Source organism: Pyrus communis, chromosome 15 (assembly GCF_963583255.1).
Source record: "Pyrus communis chromosome 15, drPyrComm1.1, whole genome shotgun sequence".
Lineage (NCBI taxonomy): Eukaryota > Viridiplantae > Streptophyta > Magnoliopsida > Rosales > Rosaceae > Pyrus > Pyrus communis.
Genome location: NC_084817.1, coordinates 12,999,738 through 13,018,108, shown reverse-complemented (window position 1 = coordinate 13,018,108; position 18,371 = coordinate 12,999,738). Strand labels below are relative to the sequence as shown.

General features: G+C 39.1%; 1 protein-coding gene across 1 annotated transcript; it reads left to right on the top strand.

The window, feature by feature from the left end:
* Window positions 1–892: 892 nt before the first annotated feature.
* LOC137717081 (uncharacterized) lies at window positions 893–10,564 on the top strand (the record flags this gene model as incomplete). Its single annotated transcript, XM_068456393.1, has 5 exons — window positions 893–980; window positions 1,704–1,898; window positions 2,100–2,462; window positions 2,709–2,973; window positions 10,489–10,564. Coding segments are annotated over 5 exons (987 nt in total), but the record flags the coding sequence as incomplete, so codon positions are not given.
* Window positions 10,565–18,371: the final 7,807 nt, after the last annotated feature.

The window sequence follows — 18,371 nt, the reverse complement described above, 5'->3', positions numbered from 1 at the left end:
AGGGGACAAGAAGGTAGAGAAGGCGATGCTTGACTTAGGTGCTAGCATCAACTTAATGCCTTATTCCGTGTACCTTCAACTAGGTTTGGGGGAATTGAAAGCCACCACCATCTCATTACAACTTGCGGATAGATCCGTGAAATATCCAAGAGGTATAGTAGAGGATATTCTAGTTCAAATTGATAAACTAATCTTGCCTACGGATTTTGTAGTGTTGGACATGGAAGAAGCTCCTATACATGACCGAGAGTTGCCTATTTTGCTTGGGAGACCGTTTATGGCCACGGCCAAGACCATCATTGATGTGCAAAATGGACTCCTCACTATGACAGTGCTAGGAGAGACCGTTCAATTCAAAGTGTTTGAGTCTCTTTCACATCCTTCTTCATCTCTTGATTGTTATGCTATTGATGTGCTTGATTCGCTTGTTTTCTCTAAGTTCTTGCAGACACAATCTAATGAACCATTACAAACTGTTTTGAGTCAATCTCAAGATGAGTTTAATGAAGAAGATGCACTCATGGAAGAGGTAGCTGCCTTGGAAGCATTGGCACCGTATCCTTTGAATATTTTACCTCTTTTAGAGCCTTTAGAACCATCGAGGTCACATTTAACCCCTTCCACTGTTAAGGCACCAAAACTTGAACTTAAACCACTTCCACCACATCTAAAGTATGCATATCTAGCTGAATTTGAAACTCTTCCAGTTATCATAACTTCTGACCTCACCCCAAATGAAGAAGATAAACTAATTAGGGTGTTAAAAGAGTTCAAATCAGTTATTGGTTGGTCTATTGCAGATATCAAGGGAATAAGCCCTACCATGTGCATGCATAGGATTCTTTTGGAAGAGGGAGCAAAGTCAACCCGTGAACCACAAATGAGGCTCAATCCACACATGAAGGAAGTTGTGAGGAATGAAGTGTTGAAGTTGTTAGATGTGGGGATCATATATCCCATTTCTGATAGCAAATGGGTGAGTGCTATTCAGGTGGTACCTAAGAAGGTGGGAATCACGGTGATGAAGAATGAAAACAAAGAGCTTGTGCCCACAAAGCCCACGGCTAGTTGGCGTGTTTGCACCGATTACAGGAAGTTGAATTCTAGCACTAGAAAAGATTACTTTCCTATGCCTTTCATAGATCAAATGCTTGAGAGATTGGCAGGTTACTCACACTATTGTTTTCTTGATGGTTACTCAGGTTACAATCAAATTGCAATTGCTCCGGAGGATCAAGAGAAAACTACCTTTACTTGCCCGTTTGGCACATTTGCATATAGGAGAATGCCTTTTGGACTTTGCAATGCTCCAGCAACATTCCAAAGATGCATGTTGGCAATCTTTTCTGACATGGTAGAAAGATTCATTGAGGTATTTATGGATGACTTTTCAGTGTTTGGTTCCTCTTTTGATGAATGTCTTAACCATCTCTCTTTAGTACTTCAAAGATGTCAGGAAACAAATTTGGTTCTCAATTGGGAAAAGTGCCAATTTATGGTGAAACAAGGAATTGTGTTGGGGCATGTAATCTCTAGCCAAGGAATGGAGGTGGACAAAGCCAAAATTGACATCATCACCAATATGGCAGCTCCCACAACCGTGAAGGGAGTAAGAAGTTTTTTGGGACATGCGGGTTTTTATCGTCGTTTCATTAAGAACTTTTCAATGATCACTCGTCCATTATGCAATCTGTTAGGTAAAGATGTTGTATTTCATTTTGATAAAGCTTGTATGGATGCATTCAATACTTTGAAACATGAATTAACCTCAACCCCTATTATTATGGCACCAGATTGGTCTTTACCTTTTGAATTAATGTGTGATGCCTCTGACTATGCTATTGGTGCAGTTTTAGGGCAAAGGGTGAACAAGCTCCCACACGTGATCTACTATGCAAGCCGGACTCTAAATGATGCTCAACTTAACTATTCCACAACTGAAAAGGAGTTGCTTGCTATTGTTTTTGCCTTAGAGAAGTTTCGGTCATATCTTGTTGGATCTAAAGTTATTGTGTTTTCTGATCATGCAGCCCTTAGGTACTTGATGACAAAAAAGGATGCTAAGCCACGCTTAATTAGATGGATACTCTTACTACAAGAGTTTGACTTGGAAATTCGAGATAAGAAGGGAAGTGATAATGTTGTGGCTGACCATTTGTCACGGCTCAATGAAAACCATGGAGTTGGACAACCTTTGCCTCTAAATGAATCATTTCCTGATGAACAACTCCTTGTTATTCAAGAAAAAGAACCATGGTATGCTGATTTTGTTAATTATCTTGTTTGTGGTATAATTAGAAATGACATTTCTTTTCAGGAAAGAAAGAAGTTCCTTGCCATGGTAAAGCACTACGTTTGGGACGAACCATATTTGTTTAAATATTGCCCTGACCAAATCATTAGGAGGTGTGTCCCAGAGAGTGAGCAACAAAGCATTCTAACGTTCAGCCATACATTGGCATGTGGAGGACATTTTGGTGCCAAAAAGACATCTCTAAAGGTTTTACAATCTGGTTTCTTTTGGCCTACTTTATTCAAAGATGCTTTTGATTTTTGTTCTAAGTGTGATAGGTGCCAGAAAATGGGGAACATTAGCCGAAGAAATGAGATGCCATTGAACAACATTTTGGTGGTGGAGCTCTTTGATGTTTGGGGAATCGATTTCATGGGACCATTTCCATCCTCTTTTGGTTACTTATACATATTAGTGGCAGTAGATTATGTATCCAAATGGGTTGAAGCCATTGCTACAATAACTAATGATCATAAGGTTGTTTTGAATTTTCTTAAAGATGTGATTTTTTGTAGGTTTGGAACCCCAAGAGCTATTATTAGTGATGGTGGCAGCCATTTCTGCAACAAACCCTTTGAATCCTTGATGAAGAAGTACAACATCAACCACAAAGTGGCAACCCCGTACCATCCTCAAACCTCAGGACAAGTGGAGATTAGCAATAGGGAGATCAAGAACATTTTGATGAAGACCGTAAGCCCTACAAGGAAGGATTGGTCATTGAGGTTGAATGATGCACTATGGGCATATAGAACAGCATATAAGACCCCCATTGGCATGAGCCCTTATCGCCTTGTGTTTGGGAAAGCTTGTCATTTGCCAATGGAGCTTGAACACCGTGCATATTGGGCCATCAAGAAGTTCAACTTTGATTACAAGGATGCTGGAATAGCAAGGAAGCTCCAACTTAATGAGTTGGAAGAACTCAGAAATGAAGCATATGAGAATGCCAAAATCTACAAGGAACGGACTAAGCTCTATCATGACAAGGCCATCCTACGGAAGGAGTTTCACCAAGGTATGAAAGTACTGTTGTATGACTCACGTTTGAGACTTTTTTCAGGTAAATTGAAGTCTAGGTGGGTGGGACCATTTAAGGTGCTGCAAACATTTCCCCACGGAGCTGTGGAGATAGAGAACATGAAGAATGGCACCTCTTTTAAAGTCAATGGGCAGCGATTGAAACCATATTTGGAGAAAGTGGAGGAAGAGCAAGTTTATCAAGTTGTAGATTTTCTTGAGTTTACAACACCGTGAACAAGCTACCATGTCTTGCCTAGACATTAAATAAAGCGCTTACTAGGAGGCAACCTAGTGTGGTTTGTGTTTTTTCCTCATTTTGTGTTTATGTTGTCACCATTCCATATTCTTTGCCTACTTGCATTACATACAATTTTAAGCATCGAGGACAATGCTTTGGTTAGGTTTGGGTGTGGGATTGAAGGTTTGTGTTTTTTTGTGTTAGTTGTGTTAGTTTTGGTTAAGTGTGTTTTTGCTTACTAAGTGTGTTTTTGCTTACTAATAGGAATGTATATGAGGGCTATGTTTGTAGACAAACTATTGGGTTGCTATGAAAAAGGGTTTTATGACACGGGACATGTCATAACTTTCGAAGGGGTGTTTATTTTTAAGTTCATGTCGGAGCTCAAAGGTAAGCCGCCTTCCCGAATTTCAATTTTCTTTTATACCAATATGTTGTTAATGATTCAGGCATCCACTCTAGAATTTAAACCATTACCGGATCATTTCAAGTATCACCCTCCATTCAAAGATCAATTCCATGCCGGTTGATTTGATTAAAAAAAAAAAAAAAAAAAAAAACATGGCAGAAAGATGAGCCTTCACAAAGGATGTTTACGTGAAGCCCCACTACGAGGCGTCGGAGCAGAAGGCGTCGGAGCAGAAGGCATCGAAGCGGGAGGCATCGGAGCGGGAGCATTCCAGGCCTCAATACTTGGCCAAACGCTGGATGACCCAGGAAAAAGGTGCCTCTGGAGATAAGCCGCAAGCCTTTGACGGTCACTGTGAATTCGACCCTCAGATTCTTGCAGTTCATCAAGCTTCCTCTTCATGCCCGACGAATAGTTATTTGCAAGCACATGCAAACTTCTATTCTCGTACTTAAGCTGTTTGATCTCCTGCTTAAGACTTTCCACCTCTGCCATCAACGATTCCACTTGGTGGGACCGAGCAAGCAGGCGTTGGCCCATGTTGGACACAGAGCCTGCACATTGAACGCTGAGAGCGAGAGACTCTTGAACGGCCAACTCATCGGACCGTCCTGAAAGCAGCCTACTGTCCTTAGGAGTAAGGAGGTTCCTAGCTACTATCGTAGCTGTTGTTACATCGGTCATCATGGAGTCTTCACCTGAAAGAGGACCATTAGAAGATAAAAAAGAAGGGCGCCATACATTACCTTGACGGGGCGCAACCGGATCGCTGCTGAGACTTAAATCTAAGCTAAGGTTCGATGAGTTAGTCATTTTTCAAAAGTGTTCAATGAGAAGGGGTGGATGGAGTTAAATTTCGAAGGGCCGGAGACGATTTTCAAGAATGGGAAATCTTCAGAGTGTGTATGTTGGCAGTGATCGATAGCTCTATAAAAAGCCAAAGCGACGCGTCCACCGATTCAAAGAGCCGGATTTTCCGGCGTAAGTTAGGCGACGCTCCCTCAGCTTTTCAGAAAACGCGTTCAACTTTGTCAAAAGATTTCTGACAAAGCTGAAAACACGTGGAGGCCATCATCGCAACTACACATCTTTAGCCGACAAGCGCAAAGTTCGGCGACGCTTTCTCTGCTTTTCAGAAGACGCGTGCAGCTTTGTCAAAAGGAGCCGCATCTGCACTACCACGTGTCATTCAGAAAGCGAAGGGGCGTCGTTCAGAAATCGAAGGGGCGCCTGCTCAGAAATCGAAGAGGCGTCTTCAAAGATCGAAGAGGCGCCAATATTTCAAAAAGCCGGATTTGCGGGATCAAAACGTCTGTCGACAAGGGTAAAAGAATGGTACCACCACTTGTTATTATCTCTATATATGTCGACCTTCATCTTTTATGGCAAGGAAAACCTGAAGAAAATGCCCAACTCTCCCTCACCTCTGAGGGCGCACTCCCAGCAAAGCCTTTCGAAATACTCAATTCTTTCTTCTTCCCCAAAGATGATACCAGATGCCTAGAGTACAGATGACCCAGGAGGAAACGACGGATTGAAGTGTGCTGATTCATTCACCGCTTCTTCAAAAGCAAAGGTATCTCATATCATCAAGGTCAAAAGCAAAAGTATCTCATATCATGCTCTTTCCCTGTCTTTTTCTTTGTCCTTGTTCTTACTCGCATGGCAAAGTGAAAGAAGCAATCAGCCAGCACTTGGAGTCAGTCTTCTGTTCTGGAGCCAACTGCCTGGAATCTATTCCTGATTGCTTACCTAGCATTGCTCTCGAGTAGTCATCTTCAACGGTTGATACACTTCCAGAGAAGGGACCACTCCTGCAAAGATTGAACAAAGAAACAGATAAAAGGGGTAAGCTTAGACCTTCGGGGAAGACCAAAAGAATCCTGCTGCCCAGTTCAAGATTATGTAGCACAAAGGAAAATCAACGATGGGCGGAAACCAGTTCAAGAGTAAGCCTGTGGAATCACAAAGATAAAAGCCTCAATGCAATCACCAAGGAGAAGAGGGAATTTACACTCCATAACCAGATTTGCGTCCCTAAACTCTTCTCTTTGTTAATTACATTTTGCCATGTTTAGTATGTTTAAGTGCTTTTTGTGTGTTTACTTATGTTTTGTGTGAATCTATGCTTAAAACATTGAGGACAATGTTTGATTTAAGTGTTGGGGGGGGGGGGGGGGGGTAACTAATGTTGTTAATGCAAATTCGTGGGATTTTATCACCCATAACTTCAAATGTTGTTCCTTGCTGTTTTAAGGTGTTTTTAAATTGTTTTAGAGTGTTTTAGTGTGTTTTGTTTTATAACTCCGAAAATCACATAAAAATTTGAAAAAAATGTTTTGAAAAGCCTAAAAAGAGTGTTTTAAGTGCTTTTTGTGTGTTTGTGTCTTAGGGTACCTTCCAACACAATGATAAGGATTTGGTTTGTAATTGCATGACTGTTAAAGAGAGTTATAAACATGGATGAAAGTTTGATTTACTCTTGGTATATGCTTGGTTATGGTTATAATGTATGACTTCACATGCAATCATAAAAAAAAAATAAAAAAAAAAATTTGTGACATGCTTGAAGGAAGGAACTCAAACAAACGCTACAACCTTGTGAGACTCGAGCCATTACCTTCTTTGGAGAGTTATTTTCTGTGATTCTTTGTTTTCTAAAGTTGTTGCATGATCTCATTATTCCTTGCTTGGTTGCTACTTAGAATGCAATTGTATCATGATAGAACTAAATGCTAGAACTTATATCCATTTCATTCAAAGCATGACATTGAATTGCATAACATATATCAAGATAAAGTTGTGTAGTTGCCACCATAGCCAAATAGCCTTACTTCCCATATTTCGTATTTGTTGTAAGTTTTAACCCCTTTGAGCCTTGTTTAGCCTATGTTCTTTAACCCATGTTATCCTTACCTAGCCTAGGATAGGACCATCCATGCCTTTGTTCTTAAAGCATAGTAAGCATGACGGAAAATGAATTCCTTTTTGATTAATATGTTGCAGAAAATAAGTGTGGGGGAAGGATTATTGATGAGAGTTGTTGTGCCGAGGCACGGCTAAAAAAAATAAAAAAAAATAAAAAAAAATAAAAAAAAGAAGAAAAAAAAATTGAAAAAAAAAAATGAAAAAGAAAAGAAAAATAAGAGTTGTTTGAATTTCCCCTATTAGTCTAAAAGTTGTTTTCCGTGCTCTAAAGGGAATTCTAAGTGCCTAATTCAATACTTTGCTCACTATTGCTTTAAGAATGTTTGTTTATCCTTCACCTTTCATTGTTAACCAATACCCTAGCCCCGTTACACCCCTTTGACTTCTATCTTGATCGTTATGTGTTCAATAATGTGGAGTTTGGATTTGATATGAGCTCATGTCATTATCGTAAATCCAGAAAATGCTTTCTTTGTTATAACATATGTGAGATACTAGTCTTTCATGTTTACATCAATCTCTCACATATAACTAGTGTAGGGTGTGTAGTCAGAAAATCTGTGTGAAAATAGAGTGCATTCTAGTAAGGAATTGAGTAAATTCTCTAAAGCATGTTACTACATTTGAAATGTGTTTTAATTGCTTAATTGTGAACTAGTATGTGGTGACTATGATTAAGAATGTACTTAAGTGTAAAGATGGCTAAAATCTGTGAGAATAATGATTTTTAACTTGTCATGTGCATTGGAAATCCCTAAGACGGTTGTTGGAAGGTTTAGGTTGTGTTTTACTTGTTTAGTGTCGTTTTGTTTATTTGTTATTATTTTGTTTTGCTCGAGGACTAGCAAAAGCTAAGTGTGGGGGAATTTGATAGGAGCATATTTAGGCGACTTACTTAGCTTGTTTTCGTGCATCTATGTTGTTAATTCATAGTTGTTTTAGTAGTTTAAGCCATTTTCGTGTGTTTTTAGGTTCATATGGCTAAGGAAGCAAAAAGATGCATTTTGGAGCATTTTGGAGCAAAATTGGGCTTGGAATGGATAACATATGCTTGGAGCCAAAGTGTTGGACGAATTTGAAAGCCTTGTATGCACTTTGGACATAAAACAAAGGGCCTAGCCCAATCAAACAATCCTTTGAGCCATGCAAAACCTCTAGCCCAATCAACAACCCTTAGCCACATGCATTCACACACACATGCACTTACTCTTTCATCATTGCACCACCAATTCAACACATGCATTTCCACCTTCCTACTTCATCATTTCAACCACATATTCACCCACATGCACTCTAATCATTCAACACATGCATTCACACACCAACAACCTAGCTCTTTTTCCATCATTATTTCATCCACATGCACTCTCAATCATAACAACCACATTCACTCTTAAACAATCACCCACTTATTCTCCCATTCCCCCTATAAAAACCCATGCATTCATACACAAAAAAAGACATCTCATTTTCATACACAAGATACCATAAACACATCCAATCTTTCCCTTTGCCGCAAATCCCCTTCCATTTCTACACAATCTCTTCTCGGCTTCATTCCATTCCATACACTCTCCCATTCGCAGAAACCATTCAACCTTAGCCGCTCCACCTTCATTTACAACACACTTGGAGCACCAACACCGAAGGCAACTCTTAAGGGATTTCGACATCAGTTTTGCTTCAAGGGTTCTTTCTTCTTAATCCTATGTTCACTCATGTTATATATTTTTATGTCAAACCTTTTGTAGACATGAAGTGTAACTAATCTCTCTCTAGGGATTCGATGTAGCCTTGCAAGATTGCCATGTAGTTAATTCAGAATTCTCATTTAATCTATCTATTTCTTGTTTCATTCTCCGATTTAATTGTGACTTAGTGTGTTGATTTTAATGCTTGATCATCATTTGAATTAACCACAGGTTGTTTAGCCAAGATTAAAGCACACATCTTGCATAATCTTGGTGGATATGTGAATGAATGAAGGGAATGTTTTGCAAACATCCTGCCGAGTGTTCCCTTTGGTTTTGTGAAAAGTTTCTTGTGCACTACATATTCTTGATTAGGAACCAAAGTTGCACATCACAATTAGGCTCATGATTAGAGACATTTGATCAAATCCACACATCATATGGTTGATCATATCTAAGTGAAACAAACTCAAGAAATAGGTAGATGGATGAGTATAATCTGATTCAACAAGCATGGCCTTGGGTTAGCAATGGTAAAATCGAATCCCTAGCTTCATCTCCATTGGTACTATCTCATTTTTTTAGCTGTTGATTCATTCATTTTGTGTTTACTTCATTTCCTTATGCTTTCAAGTTACAACAACAAATCTGCCTACATTGATTAGTTTTATTTCTCTAGTAAAGAGTTCTTGCAAAACAAGTGATTATATAGGTCCAATTAGTCCCTGTGGATTCGACACCCTTACTTGTGCCATTATACTAAACCTATTTTAGCACTAGGAAGGAAAACATCAATCAGGCTGCTAGCATGTCTTTGCACGGAGCTGAGGAGTTGGGTGGCATGGCTAAAAGCCACGGTGCTTAAAGAAAATGGCTCGACTGGCACTGAAGATGAAGACAAGGCAAGCTGAGCTCGGTGTGTGGCTAGATTGGGACAATTGCTAGGCTAAATCAGCCTGAGGACTGCAGGTTGATGTGCTAGGCCTGGCGCGGTGTTAGACCTGGTTGAGGCAAGTTGGGCTTGCTGACTTGACTAAAAAATAGTGAAAGAGAGAGACTGAGGCTCTGCCTCTCGGTTGATTGGAGTGGGCTGGGCCTGGCATTAGGCTTGACCACGTTAAAGGAAGTGGGTTGTAGGGCTTGTCTCGCTGGGAGGAGAGAGGAATAATAGATCGGGGGCTTAACTATTGGAAATGGAAAAAGAGATTGCAGGTCTTTTATTAACTTAGGCCGAAAGAGAGAAGGAGAATGGAGGTTCGGCAGGGCTTCTACTAATTTGGGCTAAGGCGCGAAGAGTTACAGGCTAAACCCCTCGCCTTGACAGTAGGGTGCTGGATTGTGGTCTGGTGCCTCTTGCTCCTTGTTGTCCATATTTTTTGTTTCTTCTCTTATTTGAATCGTCTTCTGAATATTGTTCTTGTGATTTTTCATGCATGAGTTCATCAATATACCTCTGTCTAACCGTACAAATATCATTCGTCCTTGTACCGCCAATGGGGTCTTTTAATACCATTCGCTACTCTAAGGCCACTTGTGTTAAGATTTGATTCAATGAGCTATTTTGGGAGTTCTTTGAGACATACAAACATGCAGTCCAACCTCGAGTCTGTGTGAAGCAAGTGAAGGAAGGGACATCCATAAACCATGTAGTGAGGCTGGTAGAGTAGAAAAGAGAGCCATTAAGTTCAACTTTTACTACTTTGTGCTGGGGTTCACCTTTCCCATGTCGTGCTTCTTTTAGGAGGTGATTTGAACCATAAAGTACCCTTCTGCTCAATGTTTTCCAAATGCTATCCCGACTTCTTTTTTTATGGTCGATTAGCTGCTTCGTTCTTGACTTGCCTTTGTATTTTTGTTGAGTTGCTCTTGACTTCAAGTTATTGAATGTCTTCCTTTCTTTGTACAGATTCGAAATCTGGCTCAAGTCCAAAGACTATGTCAGACATGAAGAAAATGCATATCGCCTTAGGCATTCATGCTGAGTATTGTCAGTGTCGCCGGCTACTCAGTCTTCTTCGCTAGGAGAAAGGTGGGCTACTTCTGAAAGAAGAGATCAAGAAGGATCATGTGCTTACCCGTCTGATCGCCTCTGTTGAGTAGGCTACCAGTGAGGGCGGAAAAACGAGGTCTAAGCCACTTGGTCGAAAGTCACCAATTAAGAAGAAGCCAATGACTTTTTTCGTTGCCCGTAGGAGTTCGGCCACTACTGAAAAACATGTCATCGACCTATCTTCTCCCAAAGGAAAGAAAAAGGTTACTAAGTCTGTGTATACGAAGCTTGCTACTCCTAAGAAGGCTAAAACGTGAGATGAGAAGATCGCTCAATGTAGAAGTTGTGCTAGCCCCAGCATATGGGTTTGTGTTGGAATGTTTGTTTGGAGCTAAGCCTGGATTGGCTTCCAAAAGGTCACCTGTATGATGAGTGGAAAGATGGATTCGTCTGTTAAGAAGACACATAGGCCTGCTTCTCCTTATGTTGTGATACCGGTTCCACCTGCTGAGAAGGAAGAAACTGTTTCTGAGGGAAGTTGTAAAGAATCCAAAAGGTCTACTCCTAAAGAGTTACCTAAAATTTGTGCACTGCTTGAGGTTGACCTGCTTAAGGACCCTATGTTTATGCCAAGTTTGTTAAGAGTGTTGGGAAAGTAGTCATTTTGGGTTCATTTGTGAAGCGTCATGCGTCTCTCTCCTTGCCACCATGCATAAGACTTTGATCTTGGTTGTTATGGCTATGCCTATTAGCCTAGCTGTAGTTTATGCTACGAAAGAGGTTAAAGCGGTGATGGTGGTCATAGCTCGCTCGGCTACAAAAAATATTGAAAAGTTGAAGTCTGAGCTTGCTAGTTTGATAGGGTCTAATGTTTATGCCCTTATTTATGTTCAGTTGGAAGAAGTTATCCAAGAAGTTGAAGATTTGAAGTTCAAGCTAGCTGCATCTAAGAGGCTACTGAAAGCTGCACGGAAGGATATTTGCATCAACCTGCTGAAGATCCAGGATCTTGAACGTGTCAACTCGAACCTCCGTTCTTTTAGAATGTGATCTGATCTATGAAATGTGCTCCTACTTAATGTTCTTTGATAAGGTTCGTGTGATGGTGAGATTCTTGAATCTAAGTAAATTCTTCAATCTGGACTTAAAGCACTTCAACTATGGGTAATAGCCTTATGGATAGGCTTCAATTTAATTCCAAACCCCCCTCCCCCTCCCAATTACTCCAGCCCACCTCGGGCAATTGGTGCTAAGGGGAGCCCAAGCAAAAAATCAGGCAAAAATCCAAGGCCCGAGAGCCTAAATGGATGTGATGTCAGCCACGTCTTAAAATTTTTTGTGTCAAGCACGTGTACATCATTCGCGCGTAAGGGTGATTCACTGACAGCGTTTTAGAGACTGGCAGCCTATGTGGTGACCCACTCAATTAACTTTGTTATAGTTTATGATAGGTGTATTATTTATCATATTTTCATGTTAATTATCCCTAAGTTTTGTTAAGAAATTGATAATAAAAGAGCCTTATTGCTTTCCTTTCCTTAATTTTAGCCAATCTGCACACTTAGAATGTTTTTGGTGATAATTTGACTTTCTGGAAGAGTTTTGATGCAAGGTTAATTGGAGAAGGACGCTAAGAGGCTGAACGTTGTTGTGTCCAAATTTCATAATTTTCCATGAAATCATTCATTCTAGTTTTACAAATCAATCCCCCATAAGTTGTTTTCCAAGGCTTTCTCGATTTTCCTAGTAGCGTGCAATATATGCTTGGATAAATAAGAGATAAAGCTACGTTTCTTGTATTTTACAGAATTTTCCAAAAGATAAATCGACCCCAAATGTGGCATGCAAGACAAATGATATGTTTCCCAAGCCAAGAAAGATTTTTTTCCTAGTTTGTGTGATTAATTGTTAGGAGTTTGTTTTAGGGTTTTTCTAGTATATATAAGGTGCCCTAAGATCTTGACATCACCTCCGCATTCCTTGATACCAACCACACTACTACACCATTCACCATCTCCACAATTTATGAAGAAGAGCTTGGGGATCGACGTGCTTTTCCATGGACTCCGTGTTCTATCTTTCTTTTATTTTTATTTCTATGTATAACTAAGTTTTTTGTAAGGTTTATGGTGAAGCCATGACATGAATATTTGCTAAGTACTTTGTTAATGGTGAAGCCATAACATCTTAATCTTTGTGGGTATTTTATTCTAGATTTGGATTTCTAATGACTAATCACCTTTAGGAATTTTATATCTAGATAGATAGATAAATCTATATGGATGACCAATCAATTAGGTTTATTGGAACTAAGATTAAGAAGAGTAGACAAACTCGTGAAGATGACCAATATCAAGCTAGTCCTACTTGGTTGACATGATTCTTCTACTCGTAATGGGTTTTTATGTGTTTAATTATATGCCTAACTGATAGGAGCATATTTATGCGCCTTAGTTTGCTTGTTTTCTTGCATTTATGTTGCTAGTACTTAGTAATTTTAGTACTTTAAGCTATTTTCGTGTGTTTGTAGGTCCAAAGGGCTAAAGGAGCAAAAAGATGCATTTTGGAGACTTTTGGAGCACTTTTGGGCTAAGGATGGATATCTTATGCTTGGAGCCAAAGTGTTGGACGAAATTGAAGACCTAATTGAAGACCAAAGTGTTGGAGCCTTGTTCTCTTTAGTTCTAGGACATTTAAACCTTTCCTATATCCATTGCACATGCATTCCTTTAATCCACATTCATCACCACTTCAACACATGCATCCATAATCATTTCTCCAACCTTGCCGTGCACATCATCATAAACAATCATGCACTCCACATGCATTTCCACCCTTACAAGACCCTAAACATATCATCCACACAAATCTGCCATCATTCACACAAACACTACCCATGCCGTGCATCCCCTTACCAAGTAATCATTCAACATTTCAGAAATGAAGCCATTCCACATGCATATTCAACCTAGCTGTCATTCCACTTCATTGCACATGCATCTTCATAAATCAACACATGCATTCACATGCTTTCACAACCTAATCCACATGCAATTGCATCACCCATTCACCACCAGAAATCACTCATTGCCGTGCACATTCACTCACCACAAACATTCCACATGCATTCATCAACATATCTAGTTGTCACTCACATGCATTTCCTTCATCATTTCCAACCCACATGTCCCTTTAATCATTCAAACATACACCCATTCACCACCAGAAATCATCCTTGCCGTGAGTTCCCATCAGATTTCCATCATATTCACATGCATTCCATCCTTTAAAACATTGCACATGCATCCATAATCATTCATACCTATCAGCCACATGCATTCACTCTTCATAAATCAGCCACAGGCATTCAATCCCACACTTCCATTCCATTGTACATACCACAACACAAACACTTCCCCCTTTTGCCGTGAGTTTCTTTGCATTTCCAGCATCATACACCTCATTCATACATTCTTCCATATTCAGAATGTAGACCATCAAACTCCCTTGTGCCGTGCCCTCCCTTACAATCCAAACACCATCCTTCCATTTTCACCACTCCCCAAACCATTCACACCATCAAACTATCCTTAGACCTTGTGCTACAACGAAGAGGAAGATAAGAGGGCCTAAACGTTCATACAATTCAAGTTTGAGTTGTTGGAATGTTTAGGTGTTTCTTTGATTTCAATGTTTAATTTCAATACTCTTTGTTTTGTACCATGAGGAACTAAACCCCCTTGGCTAGGGGGGAATTCGAAATATATGTTTATGCTTGCATTTTGATTTGATTACTTCTAATTGCGTTTCATAAGTTGTGGATTCAATTCGTTTAACTGTTTGATTGATAACTTATTTATGTATGTTTATTGAGAGTGCACACTTAATTTTCATGCATGAATATGACGCTAGAATATAAGTGAGTTTCACCTAATAGTTACGAACTTATATTCACAAGTAGTGGAGGTTGCTTATAAACAATCGCATTAAACGAATTCTTGGCATAAGTTTCATGCGTATTCCATAGTAACGAATGCCTCGTCAACACTTATAATTTTCATAGAGCGTAATGATTCTTGCTTGTATCTATATTATGCAATCATGTAGGGGACTTGTGGGGAATGTTTTGGGTTGTCGTATGCAATCATCCAATTCAATAACGTTAGGAAGATTTGAAAGTTAATTTAAGCGGATCTAATTAACTTGGAGCATTGAGAATTAATGATTTATTGAAATGCAATTGGAAATCGTTTTATTATGCAAGTATAACATATGTGGAGATGAACCCCGTAGCTAACTTTCCATCCATTCAATTCCCTCAATTTGTTCTTTCTTTTCTTGTTTCTGTTTTCATGTTTAATTTAACTTGTTGTTCAATTATGTTAAACATGTGGAACTAATTTCTTTTTAGTTAGAGGCGAATTTGAAGCCATGGACATATGTTGGTTATGATTTGATTTACTCCAGTTATGAATTCATGAACCTTAGATGTGGTTTACTTTTCTGTTTTGATTAAGAACTTGTTTATGTATGTGGGTTGAGGGTCGACACTTTATTTGCATGCCTAAACTTGATGCTAGGATATAAGGGAATTTCACCTAATCGTTATGAACTTATATTCATGAGTAGTAAAAATCGCTAGTCACGATTGTGTTTAGTAAACCCTAGGCTGGATTAACATGCGTATTCCATAGTTATGAATGCCTAGTCGATGTTTATGATTTCCGTTGAACTTAATGATCTTTGTTGAATGTCTCTATCATGCGTATTCCATGTTAGGGACTTTGATTAGGAATAATTTGGTTGTAATGCGTATCCCATTCAATCCAATGAATCTAGGGAAATCTGAAAGTTAATTTAAGCGGACCTAATTAACTTGGAGCATTGTCATTCATCGTTTGTTGAAGCCATAACTGGGAGTCAAATTATATGCTTATGTTCATGTGTGGATAAGGAACCCTCTAACTAGTTTCTCATCATTCTTCGTTTTACAATCTGTTTTGTTTCCAAGTTTTTGTTTTGTTTTCAAATTCGTCCAAAACTCAATCCCCCTTTACTTTATTGTTCAATTTAGTTAGAAATCATTTTAGTTTGTGTTTTTAAAGCATTTTGAGTCTTTGGTTTGTCTTAGTGTTTTAAAGTTTAGTTTTGCATTCTTTGAGTCTAGTATAGTGTTTTATATTGTGTTTTTACGTTTTTGAGTCAAATCCAAGTGATTAACAATCCCTCCTAATCCCCGGTCCAGAACGATCCCTACTTATACCTATACTACAATTGACAAAAAAAGGGTTTAATTTGTGTGCGTAAAAATCTCGCATCACTAACCAGTAGGATAGAATTATCATGTAGAGATACAAGAGTTGATGCATGACCACGGATTGATTCATACCTTAGAAAGAACAACCTTTAACATTGGCATGGTAATTTGATAGTAGTTGGCTCTACGAAAAGTAAATAGGATTGTTGTTGGTGGATTCATAACCTTAGGTTTTCTTGTGTCGTGTGTTTATTTTAATTATTTTTAAATACTCTCCACCAATCTTTCTCTCAAAATTTTCATATACTTTTGCTTGCCAAAAAAAAAAAAAGGGCTAATGATGCAGTTGCGAATTAGTTGATGATTGAAGATGTTACATTGTGTTCTAGCTAGGTTCAAACTACTCATGATCCGATTACGAGAATTGTGTTAGAGTGTTCATTCCATGTTTTGCGAGAAGCTTGGTGGCAAAGGAACGAAACAATCTCTCACAAGTCATTGGAGAATACTCAACCAATCGCATACTTGTTGGAGAGATGCCGTGGCTCAAGCTAGGATTAATACTCTTAGGTGGCAAAAATTTAGTGGATCAGGTAGACAATATATTATTTATTTGTTTGTATTATACCCATATTGACATGAACTACTTCTATTATAATTTTTTCTTTTCCTGCATTTTGCAGAAACTTCAAGCACAAGCTTGGTACAATGCCAAAAACAAACAAAAACTCATTCAACAAGTGGGAATGTTAGAATATTATCAAAGATTGCCCCAAATACAAAATTGCGCTAGTCGATCCAGAAGTTGTCATGAACAGCACCCATGTGCACTCTATGCCAGATCACGACTCGCATGCTAATGAAGGCGACATAGAACAAGTGCAAGGAGTGAGCCCTAAAGAAGTGTTGGTGCCAACCTGTCATTCACTCAGGCCTCAAGGTAAGAAGGCTTCAAAGCAAAAAGGTAGTTCTTCTAGGAATGATTATGCAAAATGTATGGAGGAACTTGTTCCCCAAGGTGAATTGACTTTGGCGTAGGAAGTACCTAAATTTAAGGCTGATAAAGCTAAAGATTAGGCAAAAGTTGGGGCTACTCAGAGATTATTTCACACTAATGAAAGAGAAATAGAGCTATTTAGGCAAGAAAGGGAGATGCTTAGAGAAGAAACGAGGGCTCAACAAGATTGTGAAATTATGAAGACGCCCATAGAAACAATGTCTCCAGATTCTAAATATTTTTGGAATTCGGAAAAAGCGGACGTGGTGCAAAGGAGGCATGCAAGAGACGAGGGAAAGTTCAAATGGCATAACTTCTTCGATACTCAACGAAATTGGGTCATTCAAACACAAAAATCATACCTTTGATGAGATGAAGAAAATGGTACCTTTCTCGACGGCTAACTTGCGTGGATTGGCCGGGAAATGGCGTAAAAATCAATCTTGACGATCCGGAAGAAAGTTCAAGGTGAGGTTGGGTGTTTTGGGCTCGTGAGGACGAAATGAAACTCGTGGTGTCCTTGGTTTGGATGATGGTGGTTTGAAATTTGTGCACCTTGTGTACATCGGGAGAAAGGTAGAAAGAGAGAGAGGGGGAGAAAAGAGAGAAGTGAGGGTGAGAAAAGAATGGGAGAGATGAGGGAGATGGGAGAGAGAAAGGTTGTGGGCCTCATTGGCTTACAATTTAAGGCCAATAAGGAAAAAAAAAAAAAAATCTCCCGAATGTGAAATTACCGAAATGTCATAGACATTCTGAGTTTCGTAAAATCCTCGTTATAGCTCCAAATTCAATTTTGCTTGTGCTTACATGTTCATAACGATAAGTACTACAAGAATATGCTACTAGAATAGATTAAACATTTTACGACACAAAAGTCAACCAAAGTAAAAAAATATTTCACCTCTAGGGGTATTTTGGTCAACTTACACCTTTAAAATGATAAAAACCGTAGAATTAAGGACAGGTTATTACACAATAGGCAATTACTGTTCATTAAACATGGTTACTATTCACTTGATGGGATTGAATTGCTTATTGCAAAGGGGGCCTTTACACACTGGAAGGGCTTTTAACCACCAACGAGTTCTGGCACTTCTTATATATTGCCATATTGATAGGGTAAAGCAGCTGAGAACCCGCCATAAGCTTTTCCATCTTTTGAGAAAATGAGATCATGACTGGGCTAAGGACACCTTAGAGACTTTTAGAGAGTGGGAATCCAACTATTTGCCTAAGTTATGCATCCCAATTGCCTTTATTGATGGTAAGTTAACTAGTTCGTTCTTCGCCTGCTTTGTATTTTCATTAAGCTATTCTAGACCTCAAGTTATTGAATATCTTCCTTTCTTTGTGCAGATTTGAAATCTGGCTTAAGCCCAAAAAACTGTGTCAGACATGAAGAAAGTGTATGTCACCCTAGGCATTTATGTTGACTATCGTCAGTGGTGCTGGCCGTTCAGTTATCTTTGCCTGGAGAAAGGTAAGATGCTCAGTTAAAAGGATCAAGTGCTTGCTTGTTTGATATGCCCACCATCGATCAAGGGT